This window comes from Elephas maximus, chromosome 3 (assembly GCF_024166365.1).
Source record: "Elephas maximus indicus isolate mEleMax1 chromosome 3, mEleMax1 primary haplotype, whole genome shotgun sequence".
Taxonomy (NCBI): domain Eukaryota; kingdom Metazoa; phylum Chordata; class Mammalia; order Proboscidea; family Elephantidae; genus Elephas; species Elephas maximus.
The window spans coordinates 51,692,401-51,710,985 of record NC_064821.1 but is presented as its reverse complement, the minus strand read 5'-3'; the positions used below and the strand labels follow the sequence as shown (position 1 = coordinate 51,710,985).

Below are 18,585 nucleotides of genomic sequence, written 5' to 3'. Positions count from 1 at the left end.
GACATGTTACGGTTACAATGAGAACTTCCAAGTTCCAAAAGCTCAAATAAAAATAGATTTTTACAAATTAAAAAAAATACAATTTATATACACAGTGGAATTAGCTAACATTACTGTATAAACAAACAGTGCAAACAAAAGAGAAAGCTGCTGCTGTGAAATGGCCAAAGTCCACAGGAACTGGGGCAACACTGCCCGTCAATACCGCACAGGCCCTCAAGGAGGCGCTCTCCTCCGTCCACCGGGGCCGGGTCGCTGTGCGATTTTGCCTCAGGAATGTGATACGGTTGCCTGGGCCTAGCGAGCAACTTTCTGCTCCAGCTGGGAACCGTTAGTTATACAACGTCAGGATCAAATCATCCCTAGAGTGTGAAGGGCAGGACCAGACTCTTGTGCCCCTTCCGTCATCTCAACCACAGCACACCAAGCTGGAGATGCAGAAAGCACCTCCAGGCAGCCTCAGGCCCTGCCCCTGTGGGGGTCTGTTTTACTGAGGTGCCTTGTCACTGGGAGGTGATGGAAGTTCAGCTCTCTGGGGCTGGGGAATTGGGAAGATGTTAGAAGTGTTGGTCTGGTTTCTAACACAGAACTCAAAGGACGAGGCTTACAATTATTTTGTCGTAAGTGGAAAAATTGCTGTCTTTGGGCTTTTCTGAAAGGCAGACGCAGATGGGAGGTAAGGAAACAGTGCGCCTCTGCAGAGGACCTGGGCCCTGGATCCTCCTTGGCAGTCATCCAGTTGTTTCAGGAGGGGAGGGTGCCATTTGCATTCTCCTGTCTATCTCCAGGAACAAAATATCCGGTGACTCAAATATAATGTGATGTGCACGAGGGAAAAATTCCAGGAACGATCACCCCAGGGTGGCCTCAAGGCCGGGGGCAGGGGACCCGCCCTGCGGGGGGGGGGGGAACGACTCAGTGTCCGTGACAAGCTGTCACACCACTCTTCTGACTTGGTAATTCAGTTTCTTCTTAATAAAGGAAGGACATGGCCAAGCTCTGGACACCTCTGTAAAACAGAGCAGCAGCTAGTGGGGCATGGTCGTATTTGGACTGTTTACCTTTTTGATCTTGTGATTTCCTGAACTATTGATTGGGGGTCCAGATGCACGGAGGGAAGCTGAGAACTTCAGAAATGGATTTTGGTCAAGGAGATAATGGGGTTGAATGGAGGGGGCCACAGTCAATTGGAAAAGATCTAGAAGCAGCAACTCACTTACGTGGGATACTTCCCAGGAGTGCTGAGCTCAAGAGCTTAACTGGCCAAGCCAGGGCTGCCCCCACCCGCAGCCTGAGAGGCAGGCTTGGCAAACGCAGTTGGTGTGGCGATGTGGGTGAGACAACAGGCTGCCGTCCCGAGTCCCTCAGCACACCCGCCCCAGGGTTGCCTGTTGGGATGAAGGTGCTGATAAACGCCCAGGGTTGCCTGTTGGGATGAAGGTGCTGATAAACGCCCAGGGTTGCCTGTTGGGATGAAGGTGCTGATAAACGCGTAGGGAAGCGAGCAGAAGTAGGAGGAAACTAAGTGCCTGCCTGAGACCCAAAGGCTCGGTTTTGGTGCCTATTCAGGAAGGGGGGCTGATTTTAACCTGCCTGGAGAGAAACTAAGTTACTGAAAGAAACGAGGGGTTCCTGTGTTTCATGCTGACAGGGAACACCTCCCACTATAGCGTCGCAGGCCCTCTGGAAGTTTACATTTCTGAACTCCAATAAGTTGGGGATGCCTACCGGCCGAGGAGTGGGAGAAGTTTAAAAGGTGGATACCCTCTTCCTCGAATAAACCATCTGCTTTCACGTTAACACTCTGGCTTTTCAAGCTGCTTCTCTTACCTTTTAGTGGTCACTGGCTCAGGACTCTCCTTCCTTCCAACTTATAAAAAACTGTGCCACTCCTCCAAGTGAAGTTAGCAGTTTCACTGAGGGGTGCCCTGCTTTCAGTTAACTTTGGGGGTGGTGCCAAGATCCTGGCTGTGGTCACTTCACCAGGAAGACGTAACGAAAAGGTAAGGAAGGTTTAGGAATCTGTGGAGATGAAAAGGCCCAGGGCCAGATCAGAGAAGAAATGTGTTCCTAGGAGACCTTGAGGAATTTGCAAAATGCGGAGAAAGCTAAAGTGTTAAAAACGAGGGTGGGTGTACTTCTGTCCCTATTTGAAGATTTTCCATTCAAAGACTATTACTGGGGTTGTAATGCTTTGTGCTTCTGGAAGGTGTTGGCTGCAAAGAGTCAAACCACAGGGCAAGCCTAGAGGACCTGCTCACACCCCAGAAGCAGAACATTTCCCTCCAAATGAACTAGAGACGGTATCGAGAGTCCCAACAAATGAAGGCCTCCCTGCAGCCTAGATCATTTTCTCAGGGCCCAATTCCTAAATTGGTATTAACTGAATTTTTCAACTGGCATCCCCCTAGTGTTTGCCTTGGCCAAAGTCCCTCCCAGGTTTAAGGCAACAGCTGGGTTCTGTAGGAAAGCAGCACAGAGGGGCGGAACAACGGCTTTGTGGTCCCCTGGTGGCTGGGGCCTGACTTCCACCTCTGGTCTGGCTCCAGGGGGGCCTGGGGCCCGCCTGTGCCAACACTGGATGGTAGGAACATGGGGAGCAGGAAATGGGAAGATACTTGCTGAGAAAGTTCACAAGTCCCAACTCTGATGGTTCAAATACCCTCCCTAGGGGTCTCCGACCAGCCAAGTGTTCGACAGTTCCAGGCTTTCCAAACGAGTGGGGACTGGGAATCTTTCGTGCCCTGGAATGGCCCCAGCCAGCTGGACAGGCTGGAATGGGAGCGAGCCGGCTCCCTGGGCAGCTCCGGGGAGGCGGGGGGGACAGGCAGTGGCACAGGCAGGGTGAAGCCGAGCAGGCCGTCAGATGCTCTGGTAGTGCTGCCGCAGCCGGGCCTGCAGAAACTCATACGTCAGGTTGTGCCGTGTGATGATCCCGACGATCTAGGCAGGGAAAGAAAGACCCAGGTGACTGGCTGGAGAACCCTCGTTGGCAAGAACACGAGTGAAAAGTGCTCGCCCGGCTGCCGTGGTGAGCGAGGGAGCCAGATCAGGGGTCAGAACAGATGGCACACGAAGATGCTCACTGAATGCTTTCTAATGCTGACAAATGACCCAAAACCACAACTCAAACTCGCTGCTGTCAAGCTGATTCCAATGCATGGCGACCCCATGTGTTACAGAGGAGAACTGCTCCGTAGGGCTTTCTTGGCTACAGTCTTTCTGGAAGTAGTTTGTCAGATCTTGCTTCTGCAGAGCTGCTGTGTGGGATTGAACTGCCAACCTTTAGGTCAGCAGCTGATCGCAAACCACCTGAGCCACCCAGGGGTCGTGATAAATGATCAGGGATGCTCATTTCAAAGGTTTTCTAACGTCGAGGTGAGAAAAACATGTATAGCCAAGTAGGGGGTCATAACTGGAGACCCATGGGACAAATTAAACTCCACAAAGGTTTTAGCTGGGCCAGGTGAGATGCGAATTTGATGTCTGTTTGAACAGGACACACACTCTCTGTCTTTCTCAGTGCCACCACATCCAGCCTGCTGCATACATGCAAACAGCTGGTGGTGGTGGTCTGTACCATCAAGGCAATTCTGACTCGGAGCAATAGAGTCAACCTGCCCCACAGGGTTTCCTAGGCTGTAATCTTTATGGGAGCAGATCACCAGGTCTTTTCTTCCACAGAGCCACTGGTAGGTTCGAACCACTGATCTTTCAGTTTGCAGCCAAGTGCTTAACCACCACCCCGTCAGCGCTCCTTTGCAACAGGTGTGGCCCCTGCTAAAGCTCATCATTCCCACCTTTCAGAAAGACCCAGAAGAGTCTTTTTTCACAGTTCATCATAGTGGTTCAGTTTCTCACTGGCGCCAGGCACACCAAAGCCACGTGACAAACCATTAGAGCTGGTCTGTGTCAGCAGTCATGTCTTAAAGAACACAACTGGGTCTACTGAGACATTACCTGTGTGAGAACAAGCTGTGCTGTGCCAGGGTTCTGCTGTATGAGACTATTTGATTTTGAAGCGGTATGATCTCCTGAGTGGCAATTTGGCAGTATGCATCAAAAGCCTCAAAGATGTCTAATAATAGATGACTACTGAATACATGACTGTCCAGCTGTACAAGGGAATGCTGCAGAACCGCTAAAATATTAACGGCGAATGTCTTCTGCCGTGGGAAATCATTTCCTGCATAGCAAGTAAAAAATCAGGCTGGCTATTTAGACAGTATAAATAACGGTTCCATCTCCATTAAGCCTTGATAAAATAAAACCTCTGTTTCTAAATGTACAGAAAAAAGATTGAAACGATGTATTCTGAAAAGTTAACATGACCACCTCTGGATGGTAGAAGTAAGGGTCTGGTTCTTCTTAGTTTTGTTTATCTGTATTTTTTTATTTTTCTACAATGAAAAAACAGTTGTTTGTGTAATAAAAAAGCAATAAAGTTCTAAAAAAAAAATTAGAAAGTATGCAGCAATAACCACTAAACCCAAACCAAACCCAGTGCCGTCGAGTGGATTCTGACTCATAGCGACCCTACAGGACAGAGTAGAACTGCCCCATAGAGTTTCCAAGGAGCGCCTGGCGGATTCCAACTGCCGACCCTTTGGTTGGCAGCCGTAGCACTCAACCACCACGCTACCAGGGTTTCCCAATAACCACTAGATACTGCATATTTTCAAAGGAGTCCTGGTGGCGCCAACGGCTAAGTGCTCAGCTGCTAACCGAAAGGTTGGCAGTTCAAATGCAACCACCGGCTCTGTGGAAGTACAACCTGGCAATCTGCCCCCATAAAGATTAAAGCCTAGAAACCCTACGGGGCCGTTCTACTCTGTCACACGGAGTTGCTGAGCTGGAACCAACTCAAAGGCACCCAAAAACATTGCATATTTTAAAACAAAGTATTTTGCTTGGAATTCTCTCATCCAGTGTTACAAATTCCCGTTAGAGGCAGGTAACTGGGAAACACAAAGAACAGGTCTGCTCAGGGAGGAGCCAAGTCAAGGGTAAAGAGAAACATTTTAAAATAAAGGAGACTGTCCTGTTTCTGGTAAGCAGAAAGGCCAGTGTCACACGGGTGACATCTGCTGGCCAAACAGGAGACAGAGCATCATAAACCCAGGAGGGGCACAGCTGAACCCCAGGGAAAGGTTCTAGAAACTACAGGCATTCCCTGGACTACGAAGGAGACCTGTTTCGAAGTTTGTCTTTAAGCTGAACTTGTAGATAAGTCAGAACAGGTACACATGGTTCTTATTTAGTGTCAGTCAAATGTACTAAGTATTAGTATATAGTTTATATACATACTATATACTAATACTTAGTATATAGTATGTATCTTCACCTTTCTGTGCGTATAAAACATTTAAGAAACACATCCAAACCATGCAGGGCTATCATGAGCATTACGAAGTGGTGCTTGTGCTCCTTATTACGAACCATTGTAGTTATTTAACTCAAATGTTTAACATAATAGGCTTTATGGCAGTCTGTTCCTTAAATAAGAGTTGTCCGTTTAAGTCAGACTTTGGTGACCCAGGGACTGCCTGTACAGCCGTCAGTCAGCCACCCCCTCGCCCTGCCTGCCCACACTCTCCCACTCTTGGTGGGGAGCTGCCCAGGGGTTTCAGACTGAGACACTTCCCTCTGAGATCCCAATGCTTCCTCCTGGTTGAGCACCCCTGTTGTTGGAAGGTGGGTGGATGGAGGGCACACAGCCACCAACACACAGGCCTTCTCCAGCCAGAAGACCACTCACCTCTCCCACAGCGTTCACCACCGGCAAGTGCCGCAGGCCCATCGTTCTGAACAGATTGAAGACTTGGGAGACGTGGGTATTTGGTGAAACAGTAAAGGGTGAGGGGTTCATGTATGGGGTGACGTCCTGCAGAGAGGATGCAAGCACAGGTCACCTGTGACTGCCGCTTCTACCCCAGGATCAGACGCAAATGGTACAGACAGGCAGAGCTCAGCAGGAGCTGCAGCAGCGCCCCCTCCAGGTCAGTCCCAGGGCCAGTGACCTCCTTCCCAAAGGGACAGCCCTCCTCACCACGATCATCCGTGGGTTCAGCAGCGTCAGGTCCAGGTCGTGGATGTCAGGGTACCGTGGGTAATCCTCGGCCATCTCCGCATAAGAAAGGCGCGGCTGGCTGGCACTCTACAACCCAACCAAGACACTGTCCTTGCACCGAGCGGCAGTGACTGAGGAGGTCATGCTTCGGGCCTCCTCCCCCTTTAGGTGCGTATGCCCCAGCCGAGAGGGAGACACTGCAGGGCAGGGGCTTTGCAGTCTGACATTTAGACCCAAAGCCAGTTCTGGGCCGATTCCTAGCTGTGTGATCCTGGGCGTGTTTCCTAACCTCTCTGAACATCCCTTTCCTCGTCTAAAAAAATGAAAATGGGTTATTCTGAAATAATGCCCCACTTATCGCTACAAAAACAAAATGAAAGAGAAAAAAGAAAACTACAGTGAAGTTAACAGGAAAAACAGTATTTCTTTTGCTAACACATGTAAAAAAGTTCATTCAGACCAGAAATTAAAATACGTATGGAAAGGGTATTACAAGCCCCAATCCTGTCAGACTTCAGGAGGTCAGTACGGGGCGCTGAGAACACCCGGCCCAGAGACAACGTGAAGAGCTCTGGCTGGAAACACACCCTCCCCCTGCTTCTCGGCCCCTGGAGGAGACGAGACACTGACTTTGCTGACCTCGCAGAGGGAGCCGGAGGGCTACGCTCGCTGCTCAACAGCACCCTACTCACACAACTCCCAAAGAGCCGCCTCTCCTCTCCCTGAGGGACGTGGAATGTGTTCCTACCACCCCTGAGCCTTCCAGAATCCCAGTGCTAACAAGAAGCGAGACTTACTGACTGATTTTCAGAATAACAAACTCCTCGGACGAGCAGGGTGACCAGTTGCGACCGAAGGATCAGGCCATGGAAGGTCAGTGGGCGGAAGCGTTCCTCCATGGTCCAGTCTTCACTCGGGGACTGGTCAGGGTATAGGTTGGGGTAGGGAGTGTATCTGTTAGACAAAAATCAGACACAGCCTAGTACACCTTCAGCAGGATCACTTCTCATCCACATCCCCCAACCCACTCCCCAGTTCCCAGAGAGCCCAGGAACTGGGCAATGACTCCGGGTCCCCTGCGGGCCCCCATGTGACCTCTCTCACCTCCTGTCAAGCATCTGCTGCAGCAGGTCCTCCTTCTCTGCCGGCTCCTCGGAGGCGATGTGCTCGTCACACATGTTCCGCAGCTCGCTTGATGGGTAGGACTTCATGGACTGGCTCCGCTTGCGCTGCTCGCCGGCCCGCGTGAGGATGCTGGATTTCTGCGGACGGCAGGGTGAGGGCGGCTGAGGCTGTGGGCTGCTGCGCACCAGCACACCAGCTGGTTTAAGGATTTGGACGACAGTGAAGGTCAAGAGCATATAGTGATACAGGAATGGAAAGAAACGCTCACAGTGACTCAAGGTCTTGTCATTCAAATGAGCCTCTCAGAGTCCCAGCACTTGGCTGAAACCCTGTGATCTTTAGTGACCCAGTATTGCCACTCCTTTGATCTGGGACTGCCCTTCAATTGGAGAACAACCCTCATCCTATGTCATGTCTTGGTGGAAATGCCCCCCGGCCCCAGCCAGCAATGTCAAGGGGGAGGCATGTGACCCAAGTGAGGCAACTGGACTCTCTCCTCCTGGGTTTTGAATCTGGAGTGACCCAAAGACAGAGATTGGCCAGTGTCAATTCTTCCTGGTCCCTAAAGAGAGCCCCTGGCACCCTGGCACCTTTGTCCCCAGAGCATCTGATTCTGGTTCTTCAGCTTTCTGTCAGTCCCAGAGCTTCCAGAAATAGACAGGCCAGACTGCGTTTCTGTTGCTAGTGAGTCTAAAACCCTCCCAGATACAGTGCGCACACAGTATGTAAAGAACGAAGGCTGCTGATTAAAAATTCACGGCTTCTTAGGGCAAGAAGGAACGCCTGTGCAGATGACCTAAGAAAGTCCATGCTTGCTGCTGATGCTATCTATACTTGCTGTCGTGTGTAATGGAAATCGTATACCAACTTTTCATAAGGGCCGTCGTGTCCTCCCTTCCAGAGGTGTGGCGAGCACTAGGTCGGTGCGTCTCCTCTCGCCCACCTTTCCTCTCAGGCTGCTTTGGTTACCTTGAATTTGATGTTGTTACTGATGAGCTGGTTGCCCTTCATAAACTCCTTCTCGTTGCCCCGGTTCTCCGTGACCACCGGGAAGGCGTGGTGGACCGTGGTGCGCAGGATGCTGACCAGGGACTGGATGCGGGTGTGCGGGTAGACGTAGGTCAGGTTGGGCTCCATGACGTCGCTGGCTCTCAGTCTGTGGGAGAGGGGTGCAGAGGGAAGCATCCAGCCTCACCGTGGAGCACACAGCTCCAGGAGCTGACACGGCTGCCCTGGTCCTCCTGCACTAGCTGGACTACTGGAGCCTTCTTCTGGACCACCTCTAGATGGCTCCTCGAGCCCACTGAATTCCTTGTACCTCCGACCCCTCTATACATGCTATTCCCCAAGCCTCCAACCCTCTTCTCCTCTTTGTCAAATTGGTGCCCTTTTACTCATCCCTTAGAGCTTGATACGAATATCCCCTCACCATGAACCCCATCAGCTTGCCCAAGGGTTGGTCATCCTCTCCTGGTACTCCTATGGCACGTCCCACATACTGCTGCAGAGTTTCTAATTATGCTACTGGAACTGAAAAATACATATGTTTGGGTCTTCCTGTAGTTTAGGGGAAGGCGAACTACAGCCCACAGGCCAAACCTGGCCATGCTCATTCATTTACGTTGCAGCTTTTGGGCTGTAACAGCACAGTAGTTGGGACAAAGACCAAATAGCCACCAAAGCTGAAAATATTCACCGTCTAGCCCCTGACAGAAAAAGCATGCCGACCCCAGCATTAGACTGTAAAGGCCTTGCCTGATATCCAGACACAGGAGGCCCAAAGTGTGGACTGATGACTATTACGTGGTCGTGCCCAGAACCATCACTGGCAGAACGGCATTTCGCTAGGCACGTGGGGGGCAGGCAGTCCTCACTCCCAGGGCTTTGCACGCCCTTAGTTTAAAAATGGAATCACAGCCCTAACTTTACCCACAGACCTCTTCTGGGAGAGCAGCCACAGGAGCCAAACCAATCCAGTAGGCATGGTCCAGCCAACCTCGGATCCCATTGGGTCCCTCTCCCACCGGGGCCCTCTGTCCCTTGTGCCCCCAGCCACACTGTGCTGCCCAATGCGCCCCAACACACTCAGGGACAGACGGCTTGCTTTTTGAAGGGCCTTCCTGTGGTTATTTGCTGTTTCACCTTTTTCCAACCCAAGAACCATCTGTGACTGTTTCAAACGTTCCTGTTTCCCACCAGAATACAAACCTTCCTGAGGCCCTAGAGCTTATTTTACAGCCTGAAACTAGGACGTGAAAAGGAGTCATGGCCTCACTTGTCCATTTCCACCTCCGTCTCCCATTCCAGAAGTGGCACTCCTCGCAGGCCCACGTGGATATCGTAAATGCCCTTATTGAAAAAGTCCCCTGTCCATTTGGCTACCTGAAACACAAAGTGAAGGCCTGAAATAGGCCCTGTGGGGCGAACTTAGCCCTGGACCAGAAAGAGGCCGAGAAGGGATATACTCACCATCAATGTGATCATAATGGGGAGCCCGTAAGTGATCTCGTTGGTGGACTCAATCAGGATGACTGTGAGGCTGATGGTCATGCGGACAACCCCACCCAGGAAAGCTGCAGCACCGATCAGGGCAAAGGTGCCTGAATAGATGTGGCCCAATCCAATGTAGCTGGTGAAGGAAACCGAGAGCACGGCTTAGAATCATACTGGTAGGTGGGGGGGCCATAGCTGGCACACTAGCGCACATGTACACAAAGGCATGTGCACACGCCTGTGCGTGCATACACACATACACACACACCACACACACAGAGTACCTTTTTAGCACATTGGCAACTAAACGTCCAAAAGCAGCTCCACACAGCAGAGAAGGCACAAAAAGGCCACTTGGAACAGAAATGCCGTAAGTCCAACAGGCAAGCAAGAAATAGAGGACGAAGAATAAGGCCAAAGTGATGGGGCTGAAAGTACCTGCAAGGCAAGACCCGCCCTGAGTCCTACTGCAGATGCCAGCCCAGGCCCCAGGCCAGCGCAGCCCGCAGCAGGCCCTTCTAAGCCCCAGCCAGGTCCCCTGCCAACACCAGAGGCAGAGACCCTAATCTATGGTCTGGGTAGGTATCACAAAGGAAAAGTCCTGTTCTTGTTCAGCATTAAGGGAGAGCCCGGTTCTGTTTACAGGGCAATGGAAGGGGCAGAGGGGTAACAAACGTGTTCCCTGTAGAAGAAACCAGCCACCCAGTAATGGGTTGAAGCATTGAGACTCACCATCCTGGTGGAAGAGCTGAAGGATGGCTGACTCCTGGGGATTGAAGAAGAGGGTGGCCATGTCATTGTAGGTCTCATTGGGACAAAAAAAGGTCTTGATACTTGAATTCACATCTTCTGACATGACCTAAGAAGTACGAATCAACAAGTTAGCACGAGGGTGCCTAATCGGGACACTCCTGAGTCTTTTTGTAGAAAGGAGGTTTCCAGCAAGGTAGAGCAAGCCTGGCTTGAGAGCTTTACCAGTAAATTAAACAGGCAATAAAAAAAACATCTGTGGGGTAAGAAATTTAACTTTACCCAAAGTAATTTGATCTTCGCCCTTGTTTCCTGAAAGGTAACTCTAAACCCTTGGAATTTCCTGAGTAACTGAAATGCTTTTGTTATCTAAGGAGCCCTGGTGGTGCAGTGGTTAAGAGCTCAGCTGCTAACCAAAAGGTCGGCAGTTCGGATCTACCAGCCACTCCTTGGAAATCATATGGGGCAGTTCTACTCTGTCCCGTAAGGTCACTATGAGTTGGAATCCACTCTACGGCAACAGGTTTGGGTTTTCGGTTTTTGTTATCTAAGGCCTCCAGACTATACCTGAGCGTTTGTGCTAATGAGTGGCCTGATATCAGCAGACCTCAGGGAGGAGGGGCATGATTCAATCAAGCATGTCTATGCAATGAGGCCCAATAAAGGATCTGGACAGGGAACTTCCAAGGGCTTCCTGGTTGGTGAAAGACATCCACACACATGAACGGGTATTACTTTCCTTATGGGGATATGGGAGTTCCACACTTGGAAACCTCCCAAATCTCACCCTACACCTCCCTTTATTTATATCCCTTTTTTCCTACAGTAAAACTGTATTAGTAAACGTAACACTTTCTGTGAGTTCTGTCATTCCAGTGAATTATCAACCCTGACGGAGTAGTGGGAGCCAGCAGGTCAGAACTGAGAAGGGCTGGGAACCTCTGCACTTACAGTTGGTATCTTGAGGGGGTAATGGGAACCCTCGAATTTGTAACCAACAGGTCAGCAATGAGTGAAGCCCTGGGGGGTCCCGAGCTTGTGGCTGGCGTCTGAAGTCTTGGGCCAACTTGGCAGTCTGGAGGACTGTGTCCTTTAACCTGTGAGCTCTGCCCAAGCGCCAGGTGGCCAGGGGCACAGGAAGAAGTGCTGCCTGTGCAGCTGGTGTCAGAACTGAGCAGAGAAGTGAAAAGTGGGAAATCTGATTTATGTTGATTAATGTCCTTGTAGTTGGTATCAGAAAAAGGAGACGCTGAGATTTATTACCACAACATCCGACAGTAGTCAACTGTGATATTGTATTCTTTGCATTTTGAGAATCAAAGAGTCAGGATGGGGGCCATTGTTCTATACTTGTAATGAAAAAGTAAACTATGGCTCACCATGGATTCAGCTATGTTTCCCGTCCTAATAAGCAACATTGCTGGAAGCCCGGCCTGATAGCCCCCAGGACAATGGGAAGATGAGGCAGGTAGGAGTTGATAGGGGTCTGGAGAGGAGAGCCCAGGGCACTGCTTGACCTAAAGCCCCAACTTTGGCTTCAAATGGAAAAACCCTCCATGGTGAATTTGCTGCAAAAGAAAACCAGCCTCAGCACGAGGCCTGGATGACAACTCCAATCTCTGCCCCTGATGCTCTCTGGCTGAAGAGAACCAACACCGGGAAAAAAGGACATTATACATAAAGCAGATCTCCTGTTCTCTCCACCACTTGGTGTGGGAAGATGAGATGCTGCTATGGCCTGGCTTATCACAGGGTAAGGGTGTTTGGAGTACGACATCTGTTTCTGTTTTCTAATTGATGCTGTGCAATAGTAGAGGGGCTGTTCTTTACACCTATCACTGTGCATGCAAATAGGGAGTGTTGCTAAAAAGATTAATTATGGATATGGATTTTCTTCTGGATTCAATCCTATTGATGACACTGTAGGGATGCCCTTATCTGGACATCAGAGGCGATGGGTTTGTAAATCCTATCAGATGAACCTGGCTGGGCAATGGAGCTGCCTGAAGGCTGCCACAGGAAACAGGACAGCACCCCTTATTGTCAGAACCTGCAGGTAGCAGCTGGCAAAGCAGAAATGTGTAGAGAGTCTGGATCCAGCATCACAAAGTGGAGCAGGGAGGGAGGGTTTGGACCTGAGAGGATAGCTTAACAACCAACACATGCAGTGTCTCCCAAACTATGTCTGGAGGACCAGAAGGCAGTCTGGAAAGAACCCTACTGCCAAATGCACTGAGCAGTGTGGAGTTCTTCTTGGAAACCAGTGTATCTGCTAAAAGCAGAGCCCAGGCTCTACCATCAGACAGATTTCTGACTCTGCCCCTCACTAGTGACCTTGGGTAAGGTATTCTGTGAAGCTTTTTTCTTCATCTACAGAATACCTACCTTATGCTAAAAAAATTCATATCATGTTATATGTAGATCAAAAAGTACAGCATAGTGGTTAAAAGTCTGGACTTAGAACCATACTGCCTCACTCAAAACCCGGCTATGTCACCAGCTAAGTGAGCTTGGTCAAGACCATACTTTGCCACCCTGTCAGGAGCAAGAGAGAATGAAGACAACTAAAGACACAAGGGAAAGATGAGTCCAAAGGACTAACAGACCACAACTACCACAGCCTCTGCCAGACTCAGTCCAGCACAACTAGATAGTGCCTGGCTACCACCACTGACTGTTCTGACAGGGATCATAACAGAGGGTCCAGGACAGAGCTGGAGAAAAATGCAGAACAAAATTCTAACTCACAAAAAAAGGCCAGGCTTACTGGCCTGACAGAGACTGCAGAAACCCCGAGAGTATGGCCCCTGGACACCCTTTCAGCTCAGTAATGAAGTCACTCCTGAGGTTCACCCTTCAGCCACAGACACATCCATAAAACGAAACTAGACTAAAAGGGCACACTAGCCTAGAGGCAAGAACTAGAAGGCAGAAGGGGACAGAAAAGCTGACATTAGGGAACCTAGGGTTGAGACAGGAGAGTGCCGACATGTAGTAGGGTTGTAACCACTGTCACAAAATAATATGTGTACTGTTTAATAAGAAGCTAGCTTGTTCTATAAACCTTCATCTAAAGTTCAATAATTAAAAAAAAAAAGACTACTTTGTCGCAGTTTTCTCATCTCTAAAATGGGGATATTGCTACTAGCCAACGCGGTTGTAGTAAGACTTAAATGAAATCACATACATAACATGCTCAGTGGAATATCTGGCACATAACAAACATTCCACGTTGTCTAGTGGGACTATAATTATTATTCACCATTATTAATAAACTATTAAAGGTCCTAAGAAATCCTGTACTAAAGAAACTTAAGGCGCAAATAGTTAAGTGCTCGGCTGCTAAGCAAAAGGTTGGCGATTTGAACTTACCTGGCAGCTCCGCAGAAGAAAGGCCTGGGGATCTGCTTCCGTAAAGATTCCCAAATCCAAATCCGCTGCCGTTGAGTCGATTCTGACTCACAGCAATCCTATATGACGGAGTAAAATTGCCCTGTAGGGTTTCCAGGGAGTGGCTGGCTGGTGGATTGGAACTGCCGACCTTTTGGTTAAGAGCCAAGCTCTTAAGCACGACACCACCAGGGCTAAGATTACAGCCTAGAAAACCCTGTAGGGCAGTTCTACTCTGTTACATGGGGTTGCTGTGAGTCAAAACCAACTTGACAGCACCTAACAACAATCCATTTGAACAAAGGAAACTTTTGTGTTTATGAATCATAGATCACATTTTGGAAAATACTGGTCTGGTAATTATGGTCTTGGGGAATAACTAGTAATGATAAAGAAGGGTTGGCACACTTTCTGTAAAGAGTCAGATAGTAAATACTTCATATGTGTGGGTCACATAAGGTCTCTATCATATGTATTATTCTTTGCTTTTTTAAAAAAAATGCTTTAAGAATGTAAAAACAGTTTTTAGCTTGGGGGTCACAGAAAAACAAGCAACTGCTAAGGGCCAGATATGGCCCGTAGGTTGTAGTTTGCTGACCCCTGGTCTAGTACACTCTAGCTATTGTTGAACCGTTCCTGGGACACTGAAGAGGCCCATGGGGACTGAGAGACCCACAACGAAGGTCCCAAAGGGGCTCAGAAGATTCAAGTGGGTACTTGGAAGCAATGAAAAGGACTATAACAGCAAACTCAAGAGAAAACAGAAGCATTAAGAGAATAGTCACCAGGCTCCACCCTAGCAGGCCAGAGCCACAAATCTGTCTGACCACAGTCTAGCTCTTAGACTCACTGGGTTGAACCAAAAAACCTAGGGTACAGTAAGCTCCACCAGCTACCTCACTGACCCTGCTCTTTCAGGGAAAGGTTCTGGGAAATACCACATAACCCTAAGAAGAGAAAAGGAAAAACACAAGACAAATGCATGCTTAAAAGAAAAAAAATATACATATGTATACACACACACACACACACACACTGATAACTGTTGAACCTGGGTGATTAAAAAGAAAGATGCATAACTTAGTAAAGGCGATGACCCAGTAAGAGCTCTAAGATGCTTAAGAGTTAGGGTGGTCATTCACCCTGTGGCAGACATCCCCTTTCTCCCCGTCTTAGGGGTGACTCTGACAATTATAAAGCACCTTTCAGGCCTGGTGAGGTGGGAGGGTTAAAATAGGCCTCGGGAAAGAAGCGGACAGTCAGCGGTGGCCAGTGCTGTTTACAAATGTGGAGGAGACAGAGGCAATCTGGTGCACATACTGTTTTGGGCAAGAAGGTATTACATATTCCTGTATCTCTTAGGAATCAATGGGCATGAAACAATGGCCCCAATGGATCTACTAGCTCTAAACAGAGGCAAGCCATACATTCCTGAATTCTTCTTCTTTGCGGGTGTATGATAAAGGAAGCAGCTGTAGTGGGGTTTACCTGGGGCTGAAATGAGTCATTACCAATTTGACTCGAAGAAGACATCTGTCGGCATTCTCCTAGCACCATCGAGGCCATAAATACCACCACAGTGGTTACCAGAGACACCAATAGGCTCTCTAAGACCCTAGGAAACAGAGCACAGCTGTTATTACATGGAAACAAAGACACCCTGGTCTCAGGAACACATGACCCCCAACCCTCATGACCCCCAAGTGCACTCACGAGCAGCTCCTATTCACTCAACACATGTGAAGAATTTATCAGCAACTAGCTGTGTTCCCACAATTTGTACATAAAAACGCAGTCAGTAAAGTGGGCTGCTGTATCCACATCATCTCCCTCCGAGGAACGGAGTGGCGTTAAAGGTAAGCCTCGGGGCAACAGAGTCTTTGGACACGAGAGAGTGCCTGTAGCAGGGCCACACTGACCCTTTGGACTTTGTCACGTGTCTTAGCACAAGTCAAGGGAAGCTGGGATTCAACCAGGAACTGAGGTATAAATTAACCTCAGACTCAGCTTTTTGGCCTGACAGAGCAGATTTATAACCCTGTTTATATTCTCGGTCTTAGACGTGAAATCAGAGAGCAGGGTCTGCTCACACAATTGTCTTGGAGATGGCCCTGCTCACGCGAAGCTCAGGGAGCCCCAGCAAGCTGGCGGAGGCGACTGCACAGGTACCTGACAAGCTTAGGTTTCGGATGCACGTTTCGCATACGGTACTTTGCAAGCCTCTTGTTCAGACAGTTGAATGTGGCTCCCAGGAGGCCCCCAATGACCCCCATGACGACGAAGAAACCCAAATCCATAGCTGTCCAGAGATGACATTTTTTATCAGAGTCAGAGCACTGAGAGAAGGGGAAAGGGAGGAAGAAAGAAACCACAGAGCCCATGAGAACAGGGAAGGGCAGGAGAGGAGACAGAAACGAGAGCAGCACTACCTTCTCTCTCTGAGTCAGGGAGGGAACCTGCCCACACCGACCACCAGGAACGCACAGCAAAGAGACTACAGGGGCAGAGATAGCCCCATGTGAAGCGGAACCCGCCCTTCTGATCAATTCTCTTTGGGGCTTTACTGAAGAGGGTCCTGGGGGAAAGGACAAAGCATACCTTAAACTCGCCAAAGTTCAGCAATCCAGGGAGCTGGAAGGAACCCCAACTTCCAAACTGAATTCCAGAGCGAAAGAAGTTGAGGGTGAAGGTGGCAGACATGGAACAAAAGAGCTGGAGGACAGGGGACAAAAACAAGGAAACTCAATAGTGACAAGTCCTACTTCTCCCCTGACACTTGCTCTTAAAACCTAAAATTTTACACAGAAACCTGAAGACTCTAGGTTTGGATACAGGGATCTGGTAACTGCTACAGTAAATACTCCAAGTTGAGCAACTTAAATCAGGCTATGAAGAGTTTTCATTCAAATAGCCAATAAACACTTATTGAGAGCCTACTCTAGATCAGACCCTGCGCCAGAAAAGGACAGTAAACACAAAGGGCAGATCGCTCTACTCTGAGGCAGGAGACTCAAGTTCAAGGCCTGGCTCTACCACCTCCTGCCTCAGGACTGAGCCAGTTTCAGGTTTAATGCCAGATTGTTTGCCAACGAGAACAGCAGTTTGATTTGGGATTATTGTTTGGGTGATGGGAGTGTATTAATATGAAAAGTATTTTTCAAAAGTTTTTAAAATGTGCCACTAATCCTCACGTCAAGGAGTCCTGGTGGCACAATGGTTAAGCACTCAGCTGCTAACCAAAAAGTTCGTGGTTCGAGCCCACCCATTGGCTCTGCAGGGAAAGACCTGGCAATCTACTCCTGTAAAGGTTACAGTCTTGGAAACCCTACGGGCACAGCAGTTTTACTGTCATACAGGGTCACTATGAGCCAGAATAGACTTGACGGTACACAACAACAATCCTCACGTCTATAGTTCAGGGGTTACGTGTACCTATTATTGTTATTAGGCACTGTTACATCAATTCTGACTCACAGTGACCCTATAAGACAGAGTAGTACTGCCCCATAGGGTTTTCTAGGCTATAATTTTTATGGAAGCAAACTACCAGGTCTTTCTCCCACAGAATCGCTGGGTGGGTTTGAACCGCCAACGTTTTGGTTACTAGCCAAGCGCTTAACAGTTGTGCTGTCAGGGCTCCTTATGGGTATCTAGAACATAGGAGTTTCTGACAGAGCCAATCCTCCTAGTCTCATCAAAGATATTGTTAAATGTGTTGAGTGAGAGATGTCCAGTTTAATTTTGGGGTTTAATGAAGTTTCAAACAAGGTGCCCACTGAACGCCTCCTCACCACTTTCCATGTGAGCCCTTGGTTCCAAAAGGATGAGCCTTCCTCCAGACTGAACAAGGTGCCCCCAATTGGGGCTCCAAAAGCTGCAGCAACTCCGGCAGCCGCTCCAGCTGATACGAAGTCTCGCTTGTCTCTAAGGAGAGAAGGAAGGGACAGCATTTATCAGAGAAAGAGCCTTCTGGCCACGAAAGTCAGTTTTCTACTTGCTTACCCAAGCATATTATCTCATGACCTATGAGCACTTGGGTTTGAGAAGAGGCAGCTCTCTGTAAGGCGGCCTCGGCAGCAAATATAATTCCCCTATCAGCCAAACACCCTCCCCAGGCAGGTTCCTCCAGGTGGGGGCTCCTCTGCCTGGGGGACATCTCAAGCATCATCCTCCTCTGCGAACACGGAATCCAGATCACGTCTCAGCCGCTATTTCAGGAGGCAGGCCAGAGATTTCTATAGTCACTACTGACCCACATTCCTTCCAGAAAACCATAGCATCAGTGAAAATGTCCACGTGCTGGTTACACCCAGAGGGGCAGCTGTGCAATGACATGCTGAATAAAGACGAGAAGGTGGACTCTTACCTCTGAACCTGAGCGCCTGACTCCAACGGCCTTGCCAGGTGTGCAGGTTGAATAACACACACAAAGCCCACAGGGCTAGAAAAGTCTACTGAGAATAGCCAATTCCAACCTAGCAAGGCAGCTGAACCAATTAAATCGTTCTGGAATACAAAACACATTCCTAATAATATGCCCATGGACGTTCTTTGTTGTGTTTTCGATCTTGGCATCACTGTCTGAGATACTTCTAGGCCTCATGTCATGATAAAATACAAATCGTGATGCCAGCTTGGTCCTCTGACTTCTCATTTTCAGAAAAGTAACTCAAAGCCTCTTCTTTTCTAATGGTTGGGCTTCATACGGCCTGCCTATACCGGCCAGGCTGGAGAAAGTATCAAGTCTGACCCGCAGT

At 49.0% G+C, this 18,585-nt stretch overlaps 1 protein-coding gene across 2 annotated transcripts in view; it reads right to left on the bottom strand.

Annotated features, from left to right (window-relative positions):
- CLCN6 (chloride voltage-gated channel 6) overlaps positions 1–18,585 on the bottom strand; it is a 36,115-nt gene continuing 17,530 nt past the window's right edge. Inside the window, exons 10-23 of one of the 2 annotated variants that reach the window (XM_049877935.1) lie at positions 17,620–17,752; positions 16,427–16,540; positions 15,998–16,164; positions 15,317–15,443; positions 10,421–10,547; positions 9,973–10,126; positions 9,665–9,824; positions 9,471–9,577; positions 8,165–8,351; positions 7,175–7,332; positions 6,868–7,024; positions 6,050–6,157; positions 5,759–5,884; positions 1–2,943 (exon numbers count right to left, since the gene is read on the bottom strand). In XM_049877935.1, the coding sequence (XP_049733892.1) occupies positions 2,863–2,943; positions 5,759–5,884; positions 6,050–6,157; positions 6,868–7,024; positions 7,175–7,332; positions 8,165–8,351; positions 9,471–9,577; positions 9,665–9,824; positions 9,973–10,126; positions 10,421–10,547; positions 15,317–15,443; positions 15,998–16,164; positions 16,427–16,540; positions 17,620–17,752 (1,906 nt within the window). In that variant the 3' untranslated portion in view covers positions 1–2,862. Of the gene's footprint in view, positions 5,885–6,049; positions 6,158–6,867; positions 7,025–7,174; positions 7,333–8,164; positions 8,352–9,470; positions 9,578–9,664; positions 9,825–9,972; positions 10,127–10,420; positions 10,548–15,316; positions 15,444–15,997; positions 16,165–16,426; positions 16,541–17,619; positions 17,753–18,585 lie in introns of both variants that reach the window. The other variant, XM_049877934.1, reaches the window with a different exon arrangement.